This window comes from Anas acuta, chromosome 8 (assembly GCF_963932015.1).
Source record: "Anas acuta chromosome 8, bAnaAcu1.1, whole genome shotgun sequence".
Taxonomy (NCBI): Eukaryota; Metazoa; Chordata; class Aves; order Anseriformes; family Anatidae; genus Anas; species Anas acuta.
In genome coordinates this window covers 15569941-15591794 of record NC_088986.1, presented here as the reverse complement: position 1 = coordinate 15591794, position 21854 = coordinate 15569941, and the positions used below count along the sequence as shown (strand labels likewise).

At 39.3% G+C, this 21854-nt stretch overlaps 1 protein-coding gene and 1 long non-coding RNA gene across 8 annotated transcripts; both read right to left on the bottom strand.

Annotated features, from left to right (window-relative positions):
* Positions 1 to 1165: 1165 nt before the first annotated feature.
* LOC137860353 (pre-mRNA-splicing factor CWC22 homolog) lies at positions 1166 to 16481 on the bottom strand. Of its 7 annotated transcripts, XM_068690517.1 has the most exons (16): positions 16205 to 16481; positions 15982 to 16077; positions 14748 to 14815; positions 13353 to 13469; positions 12986 to 13243; positions 12292 to 12420; positions 10551 to 10719; positions 10088 to 10141; positions 8987 to 9122; positions 8691 to 8897; positions 8509 to 8571; positions 7993 to 8088; positions 6626 to 6707; positions 6230 to 6290; positions 2450 to 2627; positions 1166 to 1556 (listed from the first exon to the last, which is right to left on the bottom strand). In XM_068690517.1, the coding sequence occupies exons 2-15, from the start codon at positions 16006 to 16008 to the stop codon at positions 2493 to 2495; spliced, it is 1602 nt and encodes a 533-aa protein (XP_068546618.1). In that variant the 5' UTR covers positions 16009 to 16077; positions 16205 to 16481; the 3' UTR covers positions 1166 to 1556; positions 2450 to 2492. The 7 variants fall into 7 exon arrangements, with proteins under 7 accessions (XP_068546618.1, XP_068546617.1, XP_068546619.1 ...); XM_068690516.1 differs by lacking the exon at positions 16205 to 16481 and having other exon boundaries at positions 15982 to 16198; XM_068690518.1 differs by lacking the exon at positions 16205 to 16481 and having other exon boundaries at positions 12986 to 13240; positions 15982 to 16198.
* Positions 16482 to 18323: 1842 nt separating this feature from the next.
* On the bottom strand, positions 18324 to 21509 carry LOC137860358 (uncharacterized). The gene is made up of 3 exons (XR_011098858.1): positions 20926 to 21509; positions 20759 to 20851; positions 18324 to 20677 (listed from the first exon to the last, which is right to left on the bottom strand). It is a non-coding gene; the product is annotated as an uncharacterized lncRNA (long non-coding RNA).
* Positions 21510 to 21854: the final 345 nt, after the last annotated feature.

Genomic DNA, 21854 nt, shown 5'->3' with positions numbered 1-21854 from the left:
GTGTGGCCAGCAGGGCTAGGGAAGTGATTGTCCCCCTGTACTCAGCTCTGGTGAGGCCGCACCTCGAGTACTGTGTTCAGTTTTGGGCCCCTCTCTACAAGAAGGACATCGAGGTGCTTGAGCGAGTCCAGAGAAGGGCAATGAAGCTGGTGAGGGGTCTGGAGAACAAGTCCCACGAGGAGCGGCTGAGGGAGCCGCTTGTTCCTCCTGGAGAAGAGGAGGCTCAGGGCAACCTTATTGCTCTCTACAGGTACCTTAAAGGAGGCTGTAGCGAGGTGGGGTTTGGCCTGTTCTCCCACGTGCCTGGTGACAGGACGAGGGGGAATGGGCTAAAGTTGCCCCAGGGGAGTTTTAGGTTGGATCTTAGGAAGAACTTCTTTACCGAAAGGGTTGTTAGACATTGGAACAGGCTGCTCAGGGAAGTGGTGGAGTCACCATCCCTGGGTGTCTTTAAAAGACATTTAGATGTAGAGCTCAGTGATATGGTTTAGTGGAGGACTGGTTAGTGTTAGGTCAGAGGCTGGACTCGATGATCTTGGAGGTCTCTTCCAACCTAGATAGTTCTGTGTTTCTGTTGCAGTCTCCCAGCTCAGAGCCAGCCACCTATTAGTCTGGCGCAACGGATTTGTGTGTTCCTTGCACTAGCTGTTCCTTCACCTCCTCTTCACATACAAGGACACGCATCTCTTTCACGCTCCTTCAGGAGTAAATAAGCCAGGAGAGATTAAAGCCTCTTTCCTCAGGTCAGTAAGATCCCTGCCTTTGGTTTCAGTGAGAATTCAGGCCCTAAAAACTCAAGTGTCTTCTGGACGGTGTTTCTTCTGGTAGGGTGATTTCATTTCTCTTCTGAAGGCTTACAGGGATGTAGTAGCAAAAGCAAAGGCATAAAACGGTACCTAAGACACATGCTAGTTTTCAGCCTGCAGCAGACTACAGGTATGATATCATCCTTTGATATCATACCTATATCATATATCATGTTATCATATCAAGAAACATAGAAAACTGCCTGTTGCTTCTCGGGTCTAAAGTTTTCCCTTAAAAGGTGTATGCAAAGGTGTAATCAGCTGAGTACAATTCTCACGTATACATGAGCATTTTCCTCTCCCCTTCCCAACTTGGAGTGCAACACTTTTCATCATACTGTTATAAATTCCGAGTCAACTTAGCTTTATGAGATTTATTTATGGGGTTAATAAAAGGCAAGTAAAGAGCGCTGGGTGCGCGGGGAGTCTGGGCTCCTCCAACACGCACACACGTTACATCAGGCGGCAGCTTTTTCTGCTCCTAGGCTAATACATGTTCATTACTACTTCTAGAAAAGGCAGTGTTATTATAATTAGTTCCTGGATTCCGAACCCTCCCACTGGCACATGCATATCAGTCCCCGGTGGTCCCTCTGAGGGTCTCTCATGCTGAAAGCTCATAGTCTTCCTCCCAGGCTTTGTCCTTGTCCTTCTCCTTTGTCCATCTTGGCTGGATATCAGGCTTGCCTCTAACTCTATACAAAAAAGAGAGAGAGGCACACCTTTCTACTCTGTCAGCTACTGGCAGACCTAGAGAGAAAAAAAAAAAGTTGTTAATTAGAAAGTAATGTTGTTTTAAGGCATTTCACCAAATATGTTAATATTTGGTAGAAACCAGACAACAAATGAAAGGGAAGAAGAAACGGTAGAAGGTACTTGCATGACCTTAATTTACACGGCAATGGACAACAACAACAACCTGCAATGATTCAGAAGTGCCTTACACCATTCACCCTTGAGACAGAAAACTGGGATTCCCATATGATGTAAGGGGAGTGCAATCCCTCTCAAAATACGAGAGCCTGGGGGACACTACCAAGTACTGAAAAAGTTAAGGCTAGGCAGCACCAAACTCAACAGAGAAGGGAGTCCGAGTCTCCCTGGCTGTTCACGTAACAGACAAGGGACTCAGCTTTTAGCCCTAAGCAATGATTTGTAGTGCCAGGCGGGGAACTAGTTCTTCTTAAGCCAGGGACCATTTCAGCATCTTTAAAGCTACAGAAAGGCTTGAAGGCTCTGTGGAATCATGTTCCTGGCGCAAAAATCTGGGGACCAGGACTGGGCAAGTGGGCACAAGTGTGCTGGGGAGCAAGCTCTCTGGGCTGATTACCAGGGCTTTAAACTAGGTTTGATGGGGGAAGGGAGGGGAGCTAAAGGTGACAGAGAAGGGCTGGGCAAAGTCCTCACTACTCTTATAAATGGCTCAGTCTTCAAAATAGGACTATAATCAAAGTTTACAATTTATTAAAGGAATAGAGGTAAGCAAACAGTGCTGGGTGCACTGGGAGTCTCTGCTCCACCAGGACGCACACCAGTTACATCAAGCAGCTGATTTTTATGCTCCTAGGCTAACACATGTTCATTACTGCTTCTAAAAAAAACAGGGTTATTATAATTAGTTTCCGGAATCCAAACCCTCCTACTGGAGCACGCGTAACAGTCTCCGGTGGTCCCTCTGGGGGTCTCTCATGCGGAAGGCTCATAGTCTTCCTTCCTCTGGTCCTTCTCCTTTGTCCAGCTTGGCTGTAAGAGACTTGTGCAGCATCCCCTGCAAACTTTGTCATTTAGTCGTTCTTCAGCTTTCCCCGTCTCCTTAGTCTCCTGGCCAGATACCAGAGACTTGCATAGTGTCCCATGCAATAGTCATAATAGTTAGCAGCTATTCTGAACCCCCTCCAGATATCAGAGACTTCAAGTAAAAGCCTACAAATACATTTCCCTTCAAGCTCTCTATTGACACGAATTGCTAAAACATTCCTTTGCAAGGTACAAGAACTACATACATGTACATTAACCCCTCTGTTTTTCTTAGACTTGTGCTTATAGAAGGATCTGTAGGACAGAAGGTCACATTCCTCATACCATGCAGCCCTAGCATTGTTCCATACTGCCACGGATCAGATGAACACATTTCACACCACTGTCACTGTTGAAGACAGGGAAAAACTTCTGAGCTCTCCCATAGGATTGTCTGAGGGCTCCTCAGAGAAGGTAGCGTTCCCAATCCCCTGTCCAGTATCTTCTTCTTGCATCCCCCCGGGGTAACTGTACCTGCTGCTTCCCTAAAGGGCCTGTGCACGGAGCGTGGGAAATAAACAGGATGAGCTCTAGGTCTTGCGTTCGGACACAGGGCCACGATCTCGTTGCGATCACTGAGATGTGGTGGGACAGCTCACATGACTGGAACACAATCATGGAGAGCTACATCCTCTTTAGGAGAGACAGGCTGGGGAAGCGAGGGGGTGGGGTTGCCCTTATGCGAGGAAGCAATTAGAGTGTACCCAGCTCCAGCTGGGGGAGGGTGATGGACAGGTGGAGAGCTTTTGAGTAAAAAGGACTGGGGACCAGGACTGGGGACCAGGACTGTTCCTAATATGCGTTGAGGACAATTTTCTGATGGATCTGGGAAACTGCAGGTCATTCAGTCTCACCTGTGTCCCTGGAAAGGTATTGGAGCAGCTTGCTTGGGATGCCACGGGGACCAGGACTGGGGACCAGGACTCTTACAGATGAGGCTAATTTACTGAAGTTCCAAACTTTGCTGTAAACCAATGTTCACATCACATCACAACCACTGAAAAGAACAAATAGAAGCCAAACCTAATTTAGCCAAACTTCTAAAGAGCAAGAACAAGGTGTATTTTTTCCCCACCACTGTGGGCTGAGCAACAAGGGAAGAACACTTTATGCTCTCAGCTTGAACAATGCTTAAATCCTTTTGAAATTAAGTAGTCTGTATGCAGTAAGATCTTCCAGAAAAAGCTCTGCATTCCTCATGCACTAAAGAAGGAATGATTCTCTAGTTAAGCGCTTCTTTCTTTCTGTCTAGATCTGTACTACCATGAAGATTCTCAAATCCTTTTAACTAAAACCACCAGAAACTGAAACATGCTCGTCCAAGAGCAGAGGCAACAAAAATCTGTTAAGGGAAAGCAAACTGAAAAGCCTATTTCTGACATTTTAAACAGGCTTCCTTTTTGCTTTCGTTGTAGTTCAGAAGCCAGAAAACTGGTAATATCATATTCCTCTACTAGTTTTAATTTATTTTTCTTTGGCAATGCATTACATTAATGCAGTTTTAACACAGATAATAACAGTACTTTTTAAAAACAGAAATAGCCCAACAAACATATGCTTAAGAGCTAACTGAAAGGCTTGTTTAGAACAGCTTGTCACAGGCTCTAGAAGAGACTACAACAAAGCTCTTCAACTTCTGATCTGCAGGCAGCAGTTGGTCCCTTAGCACTTAAGAAAAGCAAGTCTCTTATTAAATTTACTGTAAAGAATATCAGTAATGTTTTTTTTTCCTTACAAGCCAAACAAAAAAGAAAAAAAAAAATCTGAATATTTTACATACTAAGTACTTCAGTGCTACTGCTAAACGGTGCAGAGCAGAGCATACCAAAATGCATCAAATCAACAAAAAAAAAAAAACTTAAACCCTATGTTAAAGATCAAAAAAGGAAAAACTGCCTGTAAACTTGCAATACAAAATTGTAGAAAGAAAGGGTGGGTTAGATAAAGAATAATAGACACTGAGGCATAGAAACTTTGCATCCAAAAGAAAGGAGCATTAAAAAAAAAAAAAAAAAGATGAGGTTTAGGTGAGTAGTCTCAGGAAGGAGAATATACAGCTGAAGAAGACTACAAATTAAATGCATGCAAATCAGATAGGAAATAGAAGACTGATGCTTCTGTTTAACAGCATCATTTATTTCTGAAAAAGCAGCATTTCATAGCAAAAATAAGAAGTGTCTCCACCTCAAGTCAGAGAAAAACAGCTTACTAAATAAAAACAAAAAAAAGTTGTTGACATTCTCATCACTATCCTGTAGTACACTGCAGTGCCAAGGAGTATTCTGTTGTTCTTGTATTTTAAATTTTGATTAGTAGGGGAAATACCAAGTTTCTCAAAGCCCAAACTTCCATTTTTATTTCTATAAAGCACATACAATTCATACAATTATGTAACGTAAAAAGATTCACATTCAGTAAATTAGTACCCTATAGATTAGTCCTACATGGAAAGTAACACCTTCATTGCATTTGTGCATCTTGGGATATTTTATTTTCAGCAAGTAAGGCATTCACAGAAAGTAAAAGCAAGTATCCTGGCAGCAAATATTAAATCTCAAAAACACCTAGTCTTCCCAAATTAAGTGGTAAAAAAAGAGTCTGATTTACATACCTAAGATTCTGACTTATGTTGTGGTGCTTTTGTTTTGTTTTTGTTTTCTTTTTAAATACATTTACTTTGTAGATCTTGATCACAGAATAGCTGGTAGTTGATAGACTGCAGTGGTATTAAACACCAACATTTGAGAAGTATTTTGCAAAGCAATTACTCAATAAGCAGCATTACTCAATTTATACCTTCATTGTATGATGTAGCATATATATTCTAGATTGTTCTCCCTATAGCTGAACTGATTTGCTGCAAAACAGGATTTCTTTCCTCTACTTAGAATCCTTCAGGTTATGGTTTCATGGGAAGCCATAATCCTATGTGTGCTTAGTATTTCATTTAGGTAGACTTGAAATACTCCATGCACAGAATTAAATAAGAAAATACACAGCAGTCATCTGAATTCTTCATATGCTTTCATGTAAATTACTTACTGACTGAGGAACAATTTCCTTTACTTGAAAACATACCAATTGATCTTAAACAGTGTCTGCAAACAATTTCTTTCTGAGAAGATGGCAATAAATCATCCATACCCAAGTTGTTTTAAATCAATACACACTATTATTCAGAACACTGTAGAAGCAAAACCACAATTCATTCTTTTAGTCCTAGCTCCACTGACAATGTTCACAGCTGCCTTCAAGTATTGTCTCCAACTCCTCTTTCAGGGACAAAATGCTGAGAATGTCTGCCATGCTACAGTACTTTTGTTAGAGCTTAACTCTTCCAACAGTCCAACCAACCAGCATTTTCAAATAGGCCTTAAACATTTAAGCTGCTTGATAGAAAGTAGAAACTGTGTGAAAAAAAAAAAAAAAAAGCATTTTAAGAAACAGGTATCAGCCTATTTGCTCTAACAGTTTAAAGACATTATGAGAAACACCTGTAAGGAGACTGCCTGTTCATCCGCTCTTTATAGCAACTGGGTCTCAGGACAAGGAAGTATTCTATATACTACCAAAGGACTACTTTATAATCATGTTAATAACAAAAAAGAATAAAAAGCAAGGCTTACAGTTTGACTTTTGGGGAAGTCCATCTTCAGCAATTTGTGAGCACATTCTTCAAAGTCTAAGCTATAATAAGATAAAAAAAATTCTCCTTATCCGTGCAATGTAACTACAATAAAAACCACTGACCTTTGTTCACTAAAACAATTCTGATTACAGCAATATTAATAGAAAAGTCCCAGCACGCTAATTTCATAAACACTTTAAACAAAATGAATTTATCTTAGGATGATAACTCATCTACCCATTTGTCAAACAATAGTCTGCTTTACACTATCAGATCGGGCTCTGTATTGAACTTCTTAAATCCTGATTTAGCATACAATTTAAAGAAAAAAGAACATTCAATTTCCACCACGTCAAAAGAAAAGCACTTGAATATAAATTATATAAACCTTTACCTTGACTGAATAGCAAGATAAATTGTACGACGGAAGGAGACCAGGTTAATTTCTGTTTTGTCATGGACTGTAACTTTCTGGCCTGGGAAAAGAAAAGCAGTTTGAAATAGCAAAACATCAAGGCAGGTCTAAGTAATCTCTTATAACACATCTGTTTTTATTAGGTCTGTAACACACTATGCAATACTTTTTATAGTCTTAAATATTTGTAATTAGCAACTTTGTGTGTGATATATATATATATTTTTTTTTCTTTTACAGGGGGGAAAATAAAAAAGCAGTGTTTGTTACCTATTATTGACCAACAGGTAAATATTTAGATAAAATTTTAAGAGTTTGATTCCTTTGAAATCCTAAAACCTGATTTAGCAATTGCACCACTGGGTTTAACATTCTTTGCTTACGTTATTAACAAAGTATTTTCTGAATAATGTAACTATACAATGCTTTATATAGGTCTTCCTGTATTTTACAAGAGAATTTTTATTTCCACTACATGTAGAATACATTCTGCAAAGTCCTTTTTTCTCCTGAATCAAGAGCAGAAAAATCTATTATTCCAAACCACAACCATTCCAGAAACACCTCTATTCACTATTCCTTCAGTCTTTAAAGTTTAGCAATAGCATAAACATCCTGTGAATTCTCATGCTCTTCCCTTCCTTGACCCCTCCAGTCAGCCAGAGGTTCTGTGGAAGTTCTGCTCTACTGTAAAATACTCTGCTAAAGTAGTGAGGAAATTTCATTCTAAGTACTCTACAAGAATAGCACTTTGCTTGCTTTTCAGTTACAGACTCTACACTAATGTATATAATACAACCGAACTGAAACAACGTATATACAACAGTATATGAAAACACATGAATAGAGGACTGGCACAGATCAAGCAAGGGGGCTGAACAGAACTGAGATATAAACAAAAGATGTACATACATTTTTAAGAAAACCTAATCTGATTTCAAAAGCAAGTTAATAACAAGATATAACACTAGACATGACCATAAAGTTTTTGTTTGTTTGTTTGTTTAAGTTAGCATTTTCATGTAAGTTATTTTTAACATTTTAGGTCTGCAAGGATCTTCTTGAATTAAATTGATAAGGTCAAGAAAAATCAAGCAAAGATCTCTCTCGTTTTGTCTATGCTGAATGCTTCCTTTTAAACAGAAGGAATACCGGATGGAATGGAATACTACTTGCTAGTATTAAATACTTAGATCTAGGAATAAGTTTGTATTAAAACCTCCCTCAATATTGCAACATTCTTAGTTTTGGAAAGCGTGTAACAGAAGTTAAGGTCTCCTTTCCTGTTTCACCTACAAAAAAAACACACGCACAATAGGTCTCCAAGCTGCCAGTCACACACTTACCATCTTCATCCTCCTCTTCATCTTCCTCTTCATCTTCCTCACTACTTCCAGCTTCTTGATCTGGTTCAGATTCACTGTCACCTTCATCAAGGATTTCTGAAAGAGCAGTATCCCAGATTAAAGAAATGTAGTATCACAGTAGTTTCACCATTAATGAACACCTGTTCCAACACCTAAGAGCGAAGGAGTGTCTCAGGTGGACAAGGTATGTCATAACTGAATGATACATAGTTGCAGAAACAACACTGAAGAAGACAGCAGGAATACACTGTAAAGGTGTACCATGAACTAAAAGACAGTTATTTGGGATACAGATACCACCTGCTGTTAAATAATAAAATTGGTAACAGTTGAATAATTAAATTAATTATTAATTATTAATTATTAAATGAATAATTAAATAAATAGTTTACATTTATAAACGTATATAAGTATCTATAGACATAAATATGCACACATTATACATGTAAAATACTTAATACCTCTGTTATATATGAAATGTGTATACACACCTACCTTTCTTGAGCATTTTATATTTCTCTTCATTTTCTATAAAGTTTGGATCCATCTTGAAAACATCTTTAAAATAAAAAGAGAATCTTTAAAATACATCAGTGAAGAAAAATACTGCAAATTACATCTCCAGTTTATATTCTTGGGGAATACAATCACAGAAGTATCTCCCATTTCTAACTTACTAAGAATATCCTCTGGGTTGTATTCATCCTCTAATGGCAACATATGAGTAAACTGATCCTCCTCTTCCACTAGATCTAATCCCTCTGGAGTGATTGGATGATCCTTGAAGCCATCTTTCCGTACAGCAAACATGACTTCTATCATGTACTGAACACGCATGTCAATTTTAGACTCATGCAGGATGTGTCGAAGACGGTCAAAGATTGCTTTCAAAATAGACAGAAATGTTAATATGAAAAAGGACTTTCTAATACAAACAAAAACAAACCCTAATGTTATTGCTAATTATACTTACCATTAATACCTCTAGGAGAAACTTCAGTTAATTTGAGCCCACTCTCCTTAAGAAACCCAATTGCTACTTCAATACTGTCATCAGTAGGCCTTTCAAGAAGCAAGGTGAGCATTTCCAAACATAAAACCTCATGAGCCTGTAAAAAGAATATCAGTAAATAACATGAGATTACAATGTTCCACAATTAGTAGTGATTTACTTGACTGAGAAGTCTAGCCTTTGAGGATGTCACATGACTCTTGTTTAATCATGCATACACAAGACAACACGCTGGACAAAGCTAATTAAGATGTAGTCAACATTTCAAATACTATTTTGCTATCTGTACATACACCATCTCCATAGTCAATGACAATACTACCAAAATGTGGCTACACTCTGGTGAGCAAGCAATGAAAAACATTTTGCCACTAAGAAAAACAGAATGTATTTCCAACAAGCAAATAAAATAACACATTACTAAAACTACCTGGATGTAAAATACTAGTTTTGGAAGTGAATCGTGTCTATAATCAAGCCAATCTTCCAGGCTCATGTATGTAAGCAAATGGCATATATGAGATTGTTTCTTTCAGTCTTTTAGAAAACCATTGGGAATATACATAATTTTATTAAAGAAGAAACTAATGTTTTAAACTGGGGTATCCCATTTAACTGAGGTAGAAATCCTGGTATTTATAACACAGAAGATAGTGGCATACAAATAGATTCAAATTTGATTTAAATACAACTGAATCTAATTCTGCCTACAAAGATGCTTAAGACTGCGTGAGATTACAGCATTGTGAGAAAACTCTGTTTAAGATCTGTGGGACAGAGCCCCAGACTCAGCCTTTGAAAAAAAGCAAACTATTGGAATACTAGTCTACACACATACATGAAGTTTTGGGAAACTCTGAAGCATAAGTGCAATGGCAAGTGAAAACATCATAGCCAAATTACCAGATAGAACGTCTTTTCTAAAAAAGGTCCTAAGCACTTACAGCAAATACTGTAACCTTTAGAATAGAGAAAACATCTTCACTTGGGCTACCATTGTCTTGAAACTAAAAAATAAATACAAGAATAGCCATACAAAGTATGGATCAAATAGTAACATACCACATTCTGATTCATCAGATGTGCAACAAACTTTGAAGATGTTAGACAGAGTTGCTGCAAAAAAATAGAGCAGGAAATTACAATGCATCAGGAAATTACAATGCATCTTATACAGAAGAAAAACTTACAAGTCAGACACTCTTACTAAAGATTTGTGCGTATCAGTCAAATTAAGTCATGAAAATAAATATTTTGGTATGTTCTACAATTAGGACTACATATTTTCAAATAAAAAACATCACAGTTCCAACATGAAATAGGTTGTCAAGCTTTCGTGATACTCTAATACTACTGTGCTTCATGTACTTATGTTAAGTCAACATGTTAAGTCAAATATAATGATGGGTCCCAACCCACACGTCTCAGCTGCGTTCCTTCCAAGTACATCATTTGAATGTACACGGTAGAAGTTCAGCACAGAAGAACTATATATCAGAATGCTGCTTCTTGACATTTTACATACCTTATCATTTCTGCGATATCCTTTGCGAAAATTTAGTATCAACCTCTTGAGAATCAATTCACCAATATTTGGAAACTTGGAATTGATAATTGCCACAAGAGCTGCATAAACATGGGTAAAAATTGGAGAGGCACCTTGAGCTTGCAGAATGGATCTAGACAGCAACCCCCTGTAAAAATACATAAATGTTTTATTACAAGAAAAAACTTTTATGCAGTACGTATCATAAAATAGGATTGCATTGTTAGAACAGTTTGAAAATGACAGTCTGGTATCCTTCTATCAGTTGTTTATTGTGCAACAAATGGCGTTCTGCAAAAATCAAGTTTCCCAAACATGACTGAACCCAGAAACTCTTAAACTAGCACCATATCATTCAAATATTATGCCTATTAAAGGTATCTTTTTAAGTGGTAAGCACTTAAAAAGTCTCTATCTTGTAACCTGCAATTATCCTATTTTTAACCACACTGCAGGCTCTTAAGCTTTTAAATTTGTATGACTGTGCTGTTTCTTCCACAGCCCCCTCATTGGAAATAGCAAAAATCGCTTTGTGACAGAAAAAACATCTGCTCTGAAACTATTTACAATGAAGAATTATGATCCAAAATACTGAATAACGTAAGCAAGCAAAACTAGATGGGAAATCAAAATTATATTTTCATGAAAGATCCTTAAAAGATCTACCTAGGAATAATAAAATTGAATGCTTAGCAAAACCAGAATAGGCAAAATAATACTTTTCAATGATTTTCTCAGATGAACCTGCATTCTTCAGCATCGTAACTATGTTTTGAAACACAAGATCACCTTTTTAGAACCGAAATAAATAAAAGCAGCGAGCTTGGCTTATAAGTTATTACATCATCCTATGTATATTTCAATAATGAAGTCTGAAAAGAATCTTCTGAGACCTCTCAGATATACTTTTTCTAGTGCAGTAGTAGATAAGCTAATGCAACAACATGCAAATTCTATAACAAAAGGGAGACAAGAAAAAAACCCTCGCAACATAAATCTTTAAAGTACATACTTGAAAAACAACTGTCTTGTCTATGGTCAATTGAAATTCGACTGTCTTTCAAAAGAAACCCTACACAGATCTAAATTCAAACTGCATCAGCTTATTTGTACTTAAATCAGAAGTCATCAGTTGGAAATAATCACTTTATACTGGTGTACAGGAACAGAATATTTTGTTTTGAAACTTAGATGCTCTCAGACACAAGTGAAAATAGTCTAGTTCAGACCGCATTTACTTATGCGGTTGCCATGACTTAGTAGTGATCTCCAGGAGCACAGTAATCATTTCTCCACATTACAATGGCAAAGATAAAGGTGGAAAACAATCTAGTCGAACAGCTGTAGTAAAAAGTGTATTTTCAGACAATATTTAGCTCCAGATAAAATCTGGTAATACAGAAGTAAATAGACACAGACATGTAAGTTTCAAAACATTCAAGAAAAATGAGCATGTAAAACTACTGTGAAAAGGAAAGCTATCATCTGTTGTACTGTCTTATTCTTCCAAGCATACAGCACTTCCTCTACCTCCCCCACTCCCAGTCCCTTTTCCCAAGTAGGGAGCTCCTCTACACTGGACGATACAGCCTAAGGTATTTAAGGAATTTTAAAATCAGACCAGTATCCATATACTAAGCACACAGAGTGATGCACAAGTGAACAATATACCTATTAACACAAAGACAAGAGAGATGCTTTAAAATATTTTATCGCTTACCTTCCCCGAACAATATTTTCCTGAAGGAGCTCATGAATGATATTTTCTATATTAGAAACATTCACTTTATTGACAAGACCATTGATCGACTTCTTCAAGGCTTCCCAACTCATTCTCTGATATGCCAAGCTATTACAAAGGTATCACAAATGATTAATATGTAAGTTTAAGGCAGTATTGTTGTAGAGTGTTATATAAAAGCATGAAGGCAAGCTGTATTAAATAACATAGCAAAGAAAACATTCACTGCATAAATGTGAAGGTCAGTTCACAGTTATACATTTAACTACCAGGAACCTACAAAACCAACATGATATATGAAAATGTAGTTCTCCACAGATGTGGTATTAACCCAGCATGTTTGGTTTTCTGCGGTATTACGAAAAAAAAAAAAAAAAAAAAAACTGTTTATGCTCTGTATTCTACTTCTCCATTAACAGCAGAAGTGCATATAGTCATAATCTGGTTGTTGTTTTTTTTTTTTTGTTATTGTTTGCTTTTTTTTTTTTTCTTTGTCTTGTTTGACTGGTTGGTGTTATACTGTTTTCCCAAGAGACAAGAAGGAAGAAGACTACAAGGAGACAGCTCACAGCTGTTTTTCTGAGAAAACTGTACCTTCAGAAGAATCATTACAGCCCACAAAAGGTATCCCATTTTCACCAACATTTCCTAAAATCCTTTACCATCAACTCACCTATTTTTATCAGTGATTTGTTCTTGCATCATCCTGAGCTTGGCAGGTGGAATATATGCGCCACCTGTGCGAGTAAGGATTGGATCCACTTCTTCTTTCTTTTTCTTTGATGTGGCCTCATCATGAGCAAGCGAGCTCTGAACTGTTGATCTCTCTGGACTTCTACGATCAGGGGAAGAGAGTCTTCTCTGCTTCCTTCGATCAGATTCTCTTTCCTCCCACTTCTCATAATGTCTGTCTCTCCCTCTTTCCGTCCTTCTAAGGAGACAGAAAAAAGGCAATGAAAATGTTTGTGAGAAGTTTTTGTCTTTTATTCTTTAAAAATCAGTACTTCCATACTGATTAAAAAACATGGATTGGTATTCACCTTCCTTCTGAAGTTCTGTCATCGTAGTAGTCCCTTCTTGAATATTCCTGATCATACCTGCTGTCATCAGAGTATCTTCTTCTTCTGGGAGATGGAGACCTGTCCCGCTCTATATGCCTATTCACAACCCAAAAAAACAAAGTTCTCAGTAAAAGGCTATGCTATTCTCTTTGTCCAGAGAAGGGCGACGAAGCTGGTGAGGGGCCTGGAGAACAAGTCCTACGAGGAGTGGCTGAAGGAGCTGGGCTTGTTCAGCCTGGAGAAGAGGAGGCTCAGGGGCGACCTTATCGCTCTCTACAGATACCTTAAAGGAGGCTGTAGTGAGGTGGGGGTTGGCCTGTTCTCCCACGTGCCTGGTGACAGGACGAGGGGGAATGGGCTAAAGTTGCACCAGGGGAGTTTTAGGTTAGATGTTAGGAAGAACTTCTTTACTGAAAGGGTGGTTAGGTACTGGAACAGGCTGCCCAGGGAGGTGGTGGAATCACCATCCCTGGAAGTCTTCAAAAGACGTTTAGATGTAGAGCTTAGGGATATGGTTTAGTGGGGACTGTTAGTGTTAGGTTAGAGGTTGGACTTGATGATCTTGAGGTCTCTTCCAACCTAGAAATTCTGTGATTCTATTAATATCTACTTGAAAACAATCTTTTACATATATGCCAACAAGTCCACCTGTGCACTCTGGGTCTTAATACATGCCTCACTCAAATAGAAGATGCTCCCTTTATAACAACATGTTGACAGCCAGGGAATAATTTTATATGTTTCACATATTTATATTTCTTAATCAAGAAAAGCACTGTAAAAGGAAGCACCTCCTACAACTTAGAAGTATGTGCCAAACAGTAATAGCATCAAATACCAAAGGCAAATGCTGCATGTGGTATTTCTTAAGATGTATGCATTCGTTTCGCCTACTTTTACTGGTGTTGCGTGAAACAGAAAACATACTATTGAAAATGACATTCTGTTTGGTACAAGATGTTTTATACCAATTAAAACATGAAATTAAATTGCTAGCAGTTCATCTCCTGCCTCAGTAGACTGCCCTTCAAATGATATTTCTGCTGGCTTTCATAAGCTTGCTCTAAAGCAACAGTTGTAGTATCAGCAATGAGTCAAAGAAAGAAGCTGGCATCTGATTTCCATTTTTGAGACCCTTGAGATTTTAACTAAATGAGTAAGGAATTTTTAAATAATTAGTTATAACAAGAAGTCTATTTAATTACCCTTTTCTTGGCATGCAAGTATTTTATTAAACCTGCAGTTATTTTTCACTGCTCAGTTATGGTAATAAATAAAAAGATAAAAAGCACAGAGTTTTTTTTGTTTTGGACTCATCTCTCTATGGGAGGTACATAAATGAAATAATAGGTTATATAAATCAGTCATTTCTACCTGTCCTCTGGAGACAAACTTCTGTGGCGTGAACTGTATTCCTCTTTCCTTTCGTGACTGGAGCCATGCTTTAAAGAAAACAGGGAAAAAAAAAATCAAGCCCCAATGTTATAATATACTCAGTGTGAACATACGTATTTTGACATCAAGGCATATCATGGCTTTAGTCTCCTACTCCCTTACAAGAAGCAAAGGCCATCAAATAAAGCTTATAGCAGTCAGACTTATGACAAGGAGAGTTAGATCCAAATAACGCCTGCTTAAGCAGCTGAATTCCCTGCTACAGGATGACCCAGATTTTAAGTTTGGGCATGGGTTCATGACTCTCAGACTGAACACAGAAAACCAAAAATCACACAGGTTACCAAAGAAACTATCTGGCTCAGGAAACTGCAAGTAGGTGGAGACTGGGAACGCACTTGTGAAGAGCAGGGCAGCCATTAAAGTACCTTCCCGAGGCATCTACTGTTGATTAGTACCAGAGACTAAGGTAGGCTGATCTTCAGTCTCCCTTTGATCCTTTACTGCTTTCTTCCTCCACACGTTACTGTACACTTTGTCACATCATATCCAATACTATTAACATATTTCTACCACTTTGGTGTCTTTTCCCTCTTCTAAGAATCCTCTTTATTACATGTTTTTTGTTACACCTTCCTCTTTTTTTTCCTAATCATAATTTGCTTTCTTACTAAATCATTTCCAACTTCATAAATCATATAGATATCATAAATACAATATGTATTTAACACATGGGTAGAGCCAGGTCTTTTTAGGACTCCATTCTCAAGTTCTAGGCACACACAGCATGTGCCTTCGCACAAGCAGACCCTAACAGATAAGCGAACGTTCGCAGGAGTAAAACAATACTGTGGATGCTGCTGAAACTGCAAGTTCCCATGTCTCCATGCAAAAGCCAGCGATATTTGTTGAAGTCACCTGCAGCTCTTGGCCAGGCTTCCTGCCACAGCCACAGCCACCAGCCTCCTTCCTAATCAATTTCCAAACAGCACACCTCTCCTAACTGGCTTATTTGGTAGATGAGGGAGCACTACTATAATCACATGACTGGAAAGATACAAGAAGATATCAACGTATCCCTCAAGCACCCCTATCAAAAGCCACATCAATCAGAAAGGTCAGGACAAACCTAAGAGCAAGGAAGCCCATGGGGGGTTCTAACCACCAGTAACAGAATAACCAACCCCCACAATTCAGGCTTAAGAATACTTACATTTATTTGCGTCACCCTGCTCTTCATCTCGACTTCTATTTTATGAAGCTCTGAACACGCAGCAAAGTGGAGATCAATGCATCAATAACATTTCATCTATAACACATAAAACACAATCAGTTTTTTTCTACCACGTGAAATGGAGGAACCCGAATTTCTAGTTTGCTGTTTTCATACGCTCGAATGTTAAACCCAAACAAACAGCCCCACCACAGGTACGCACCCAACCCCCTCCTAGGGCTGCACAATACAGGCACAAGGCCGTGCGGGGCACACAAACAGCAGCTGGACTTGGCCAGCACCCCGCCACAGCCGGACCGGGCCCGGCCACACGGCCCCGAACCACCTCAGCGCTGCGCCACTGCCCACGGCCCGCGGCGGAGGCCGCGACCACCGCACCCCAGCGGCCGGGAGACCCAGCGGGGGCTGCCCCGCTCCCGGGGCTGTGTGCGGGGCAGGGCCGCCCCGCTCCCCTCCAGCCCCCCCCCCCGAGCCGCCCACAGTGCGGCCTAACCACAGCAGAGTACAGGGGAATGATCACCTCCCTGGTCCTGCTGGCCACACTATTCCTGATACAAGCCAGGATGCCGTAGGCCATCTTGGCCACCTAGGCACCCTGCTGGCTCATGTTCAGGCAAGCATCAACCAACACCCGCAGATTCTTTTCCTCTGCAGAGCTTCCAGTCACTCTGCCCCAAGCCTGTATCGTTATCTGGGGTTGTTGCAGCCAAAGCGCAGGGCCCGGCCCTTCGCCATGTTGAACCTCATCGCATTGGCCTCTGCCCATCGATCCAAGCTGTCCAGGTCCCTCTGCAGGGCCTTCCTACCCTCTGGCAGATCACCACTTCCCCCCAACTTGGTGTTGTCTGCAAACTTCATGAGGGTACACTCAACTCCCTCATCCAAATCATCAATACATATACTAAAAAGGGTAGGCCCCAATACTGACCGCTGGGGAACAAGAGTCAAAGAAATTTACAGGATACCTGTCTGTACAAATAAAGTACAAGTAAAAAAAAATAATAAATTAAAATAAATTAAAAAGAAAAGAAACAAGCAAAAACAAACAAAAAAAACAACAACCAACAACAACAACGAAAAAAAAAAACACCTTCCCCTAAGGGGAAGAGAATCGCTCCAAAATGTTTCATCATCACTGTGAAATGTGCGGCAGTGTGGTACATCCATCTTTCCAATAAAACCTGTACCTGCAGCATGCATGTCTGTCACTTCAGTAGGAGCTGTGGGTGAAACATTACCTGAAATACGTCAAGGACGTGCACTACATAATACATTATACCATTTTGAGTGCTTTTGTGTGCTGTTGATTAGAGGGTTTTTTTGGCCGCTGAAAGTTTGAAGTAGCAGAGCACCACTGATTGACACTAAAGGGGAGTCTGGCTCATTATAGGCCCAAGTTTGTTTGGACTGTAAAAAGTAATTAAAGGTATAGGGGTGAAAAATAGGAAAATGCTATGTAAGGTCTTAAAATGCTTACAGTTCATTTTCAGCTCATGTGAGATAATGAAAACAAACTCTTAGAGGACACAGCAGATCAGGGTCAGAAAGGCATTAATTCAGCAGAGCCAGATGGTTTCTGTAGGGACATCTGGAAGTGAGCAGCGTGCCGGGAGCCAGCAGGGCAGGAGCTCTGCAGCAGCACTGCCTACGTGCAGCCTGCCAGCTCTGGTGTGTGTGCCCCTCTGTGTGCACACCTGGTGGGGTGCAGTATTTTGTAAGGTGGAGGCAGTGGCAATGAGGTGGGAGTCATGTTGGCAAAGCACATGATTTCCTCCTTCAAACAAAATGAAGAAACATAACAACAGAGTAATTCTGGTGATCATTTGTGTACTTTGGCCTCACGGTTACAGCCAAGAATAGTGATGGTACTCTCTGCTAGCGCATTGCTCCAGCTGAAATTTGTTTGATCATAATATCCATAGACCAGTCTACAAGAGCTGCAGATATTAGCATGCAATATCCCTGTGATGCGTTGGGAAAGCATGTCATTTTACATGCCTTATTCACATTCCCCCTTTCCTCCTGTTAGAATTGTGCCCACGGTCACACACGGTGGTTGAGGCTGCAGGACAAGGATCACTCTCTTGTGTCTGGGTAGTTGTTAAGAAGACTGTGTCCTCCCCTGTACTGTAAGGTCCTTGTTCTGTCCCAAACACTCAGGGGCAGCTCAGTGCTTCATTTCCACTTTGTTACATGATGCTGGGAAGTCTTACACACCAGACAGCAACAGTATGGGTAAACAGCATGCATGGGGAAAGAAAGCATTACTTCCTGAAAGATTTGGGAAATGTTACTGAAATGGTGCAGAAAGCCAGCTAATTAAAAGTGCTCCAAAGTACCAAATAAACACTGAAATCAAAATGGTTAACTAAAGAAAAATAGAAGTTTAATTAAAAAAAAATACTGAAAGAAAAACACTTTTAGAAGTACCACTTGGTGCTTATTTCTAATTAAAATCCCTTTAATAGATAGTTTGACATCCTAGTATTTATAGTTTAGGTAGCAAATTCAAAGCTCCCTACTTTTTTTTTTTTTTTTTTGGAATATGTATTTCTCTTTATTTTTTTGCTAGTTTCTAAAACTAATTTACCCTCAGGAATCCCAGAATTTTTTCATGTTCATGAGAGGTCTGATTGCTGGAATATCTAACTTTTTTTTTTAAATGACCTTTCATGACATTCATTTGCTTCTTTTGTTATTTGGCAGCCTTATTCTTCCGTTAACACATGTAATTCAGTACTTGGCTCCTTGTGGGAATGGTGCAAGGCATCCGCTTTTCAAGAATGGGACATTGATTAAGAAAAGATAGTTACTGAAAAGATGGGGATGTTTGTTGCTCTTAATAACAAAGCATTCTTAATTTGTGCATGCTCTGTTATATTTGTCATTGCTTAAGTACATGCGTACAGACCACTGGATAAGAGTATGAAAAATTGAATAAAACGTGAAGTGTTAAATATGTAAGCACATTCTCATTAATATGGAAATATAGTATTTATTTTTTGAGAATTCTCTCGAGACAAAGCTATTTGTACTAAAAACAAAAATACTTTTTAAATCCCAGTGATGAACACAACCTCCTCATTGTGCCCTGAGGATTGCTTTGCAAAATCATGACTGCAACATGCTCTACATCCAACAAGGGTGTTCTCCTACTTGAAGTATGGTGTGGAGCTGGTGAGTTTGCAGAGCTGGGGCCAAATAGTTGTGAATTTGTGAACAGCATGGGCTTGGGATGATGACTTTGAGTGGAGCCTTAATTGCATATTTTATTTTTAATGATTGTCTTGCATATTTTCTAAAAATAAATAATATGTTTAGTTATATAACTAGCAAATGTGACCATAATTATGATTCACTTTAGATAAGCCTTGATTCTACTACCAGGTTCTGTCATGTCAGATGATTGCCACTGATATTAGGACATTATATCACATCAAAAAATATTCTGAAATGATGTAATTTGGAAGAACCATTCATGCGTGGTATTTATGGTCACATTGAGTATACATAAACATAAAAAATATGAAGCAGCTATCTTTTGATTCAAGTATAGGAAAATGTTTTAGTCATGCCAACTTTCATATAGTTGCACCCTGTAGTTAAAAGACAAGTAAAAGGCCAATAGCAGGAATGAAGGCTACTTTTTAAATAGGTATTACTTTATGGAAATGAGAATTTCCATTTTAGACATAATTGGCTGCAACTTCATTATCTGAAACCTGCAGTGTGGTGTACCATATCTCACAGTATTGCTAGAAGAAGTCTGCTTTACCAGCAGCCATCCCTCAAAAATTAGCTAAGTCCTTATTCAAGTCCAATTTTAAAAATGTATGCTGATACAGCTATAATATGCAATTACAGCTGAAAGCAGGAAAGACGCATTCATGCCCATGCCCTGTGCTCAATTCAAAGACAGATTCCAAGACGTTTTGATGAAAACACACATCTGTAGCAAATGTTATATCGTCAGACACATAGAACTGGTAATTCCCATTTCTTAATTATCAAAATTGTGAAGTAACTCAGGAAAGAAAACTGATCAGATAATGAATTATCAGGTGTAATCTCAGTCAGAAAATCTACTTATACCAGTGAGGCACCTGTTGGGCCAGACTTACAAACTTTATGACCAGCATTGAGTAGTTTGTCAAACATCTGATTCATACAGATACTGTATATGATGCGGAACACCTGCTATTCTGCTTTCATTTTAACAGACATTACAGGCTTCAGACCTCAGCATTCAACACACAAAATCGTGACGTAGTGAGTCGGGGACACTCATTAAATAATAATTATACTGGTCAAAGTCTAGTTAATTTACTGCAGCAGTTTAAGACTTAGCCCCCAAAGTGTAAGCTGTCTGTCCTGCCAAAGAATACAATCCCACACAAGAGTCAGGGAAATGGAACATCAGGCCATGCCTGAGATGGCACAGCATGTATGCAGCATTTAACTCAAACCACTTTAATTTAAACAGTCTTTGCTCTTGAAGACTTGAAGAACTTGAACACTTTAACATACTTGAAGAACACTTGAACATTTTAACACACACAAATCCATGGGCCCCAATGGGATGCATCCATGTGTGCTGAGGGAACTGGCCGAGGTGATCGCCAAACCACTCTATCATCTTTGAAAGGTCCTGGAGAACAGGAGATGTGCCTGAAGACTGGAGGATAGCCAATGTCACTCTGGTCTTCAAGAAGGGCAAGAAGGAGTAGCTGGGAAACTACAGGCAAGTAAGTCTCACCTCTGTCCCTGGGAAGGTATTGGAGCAAATTCTTGGGGGGGACCAGGAGCGGGGACCAGGACTGGAGACCAGCTGAGAATCCATCTAAGTTCACTGGAAACAGACAAGGTGAAAGAAGTCCTCAAGCTCCCCAACCCAAATCAAATTTTTAACCCAGGAACACTTACCTGCCAGCTTCTGAAGTTGACTTACTGCCGAACAGCTTCACGGGGAAGTAGCACCACCAGAGTTTTCCCATTCTGAGTAGTCACCACTGATGTTACTAGCTCATAGAGTCTCCAAAACTATTTCACAGAGATTGTAGAAAACACAAAGAAAAAGCAGCCTACTTGGGAACACTGAGTCCATTTCACAAGGACAGTAGAAAAGTACCCTAAGTAACCTGAACCTCAAACTCCCCTGGAGTGGCAATTCTTCCCATAACTCCTCATGCTTGCTATATAGCAAAGGTCAAATGATCCCCACCTGGCAGATTTCACTTCATATGTGTGGAGTCATGAGACCTTGTGGAATAGGCTCATCAACCTGGTTTCAATGTTTAAGGTTCCATTGCTCCTTATCGCTAATAGAAATAACCTGACAAGGGACTTAGTGGTTAAGAGTTGACCTAATGAATTAAATACAAAAGGCATGTAAGGGTCATATTTCTGCTAGTCATTCTGTGAGGAAAATTAGTACAGAGCCTGTTAAAATAAGATAAATAAACATAAATAAAATAAATAAATAAAAGAAAAATGACCTAAAAGGCAAAATTGCCGTCATAGGTTTTCATCTGTCTAGTCACGACAGATAAAGAATATAGCAATCAGAAAGACTTTGCTTGACATTAATGTTGCTTAAATTTGCTTTTCTGAGATCTCTTCTTTATGCTGGACTTTTAAAAATCTAGCGCCATGACCTCCGACTGCAGTATTTACTTTGGCTACATATAAACTATCACATATAAATGCCAGGATCCGGATCCTCACTCCGTATTCACGTCAAGGACCGGGCTGAAAGTTTTGGCTTTAATTTGGTTACATGACTAAATTGCTGTCGTTGTGGTTTCCCCCAGCCAGCAGCTAAGCACCACACAGCCGTTCACGCAGCCGTTCTT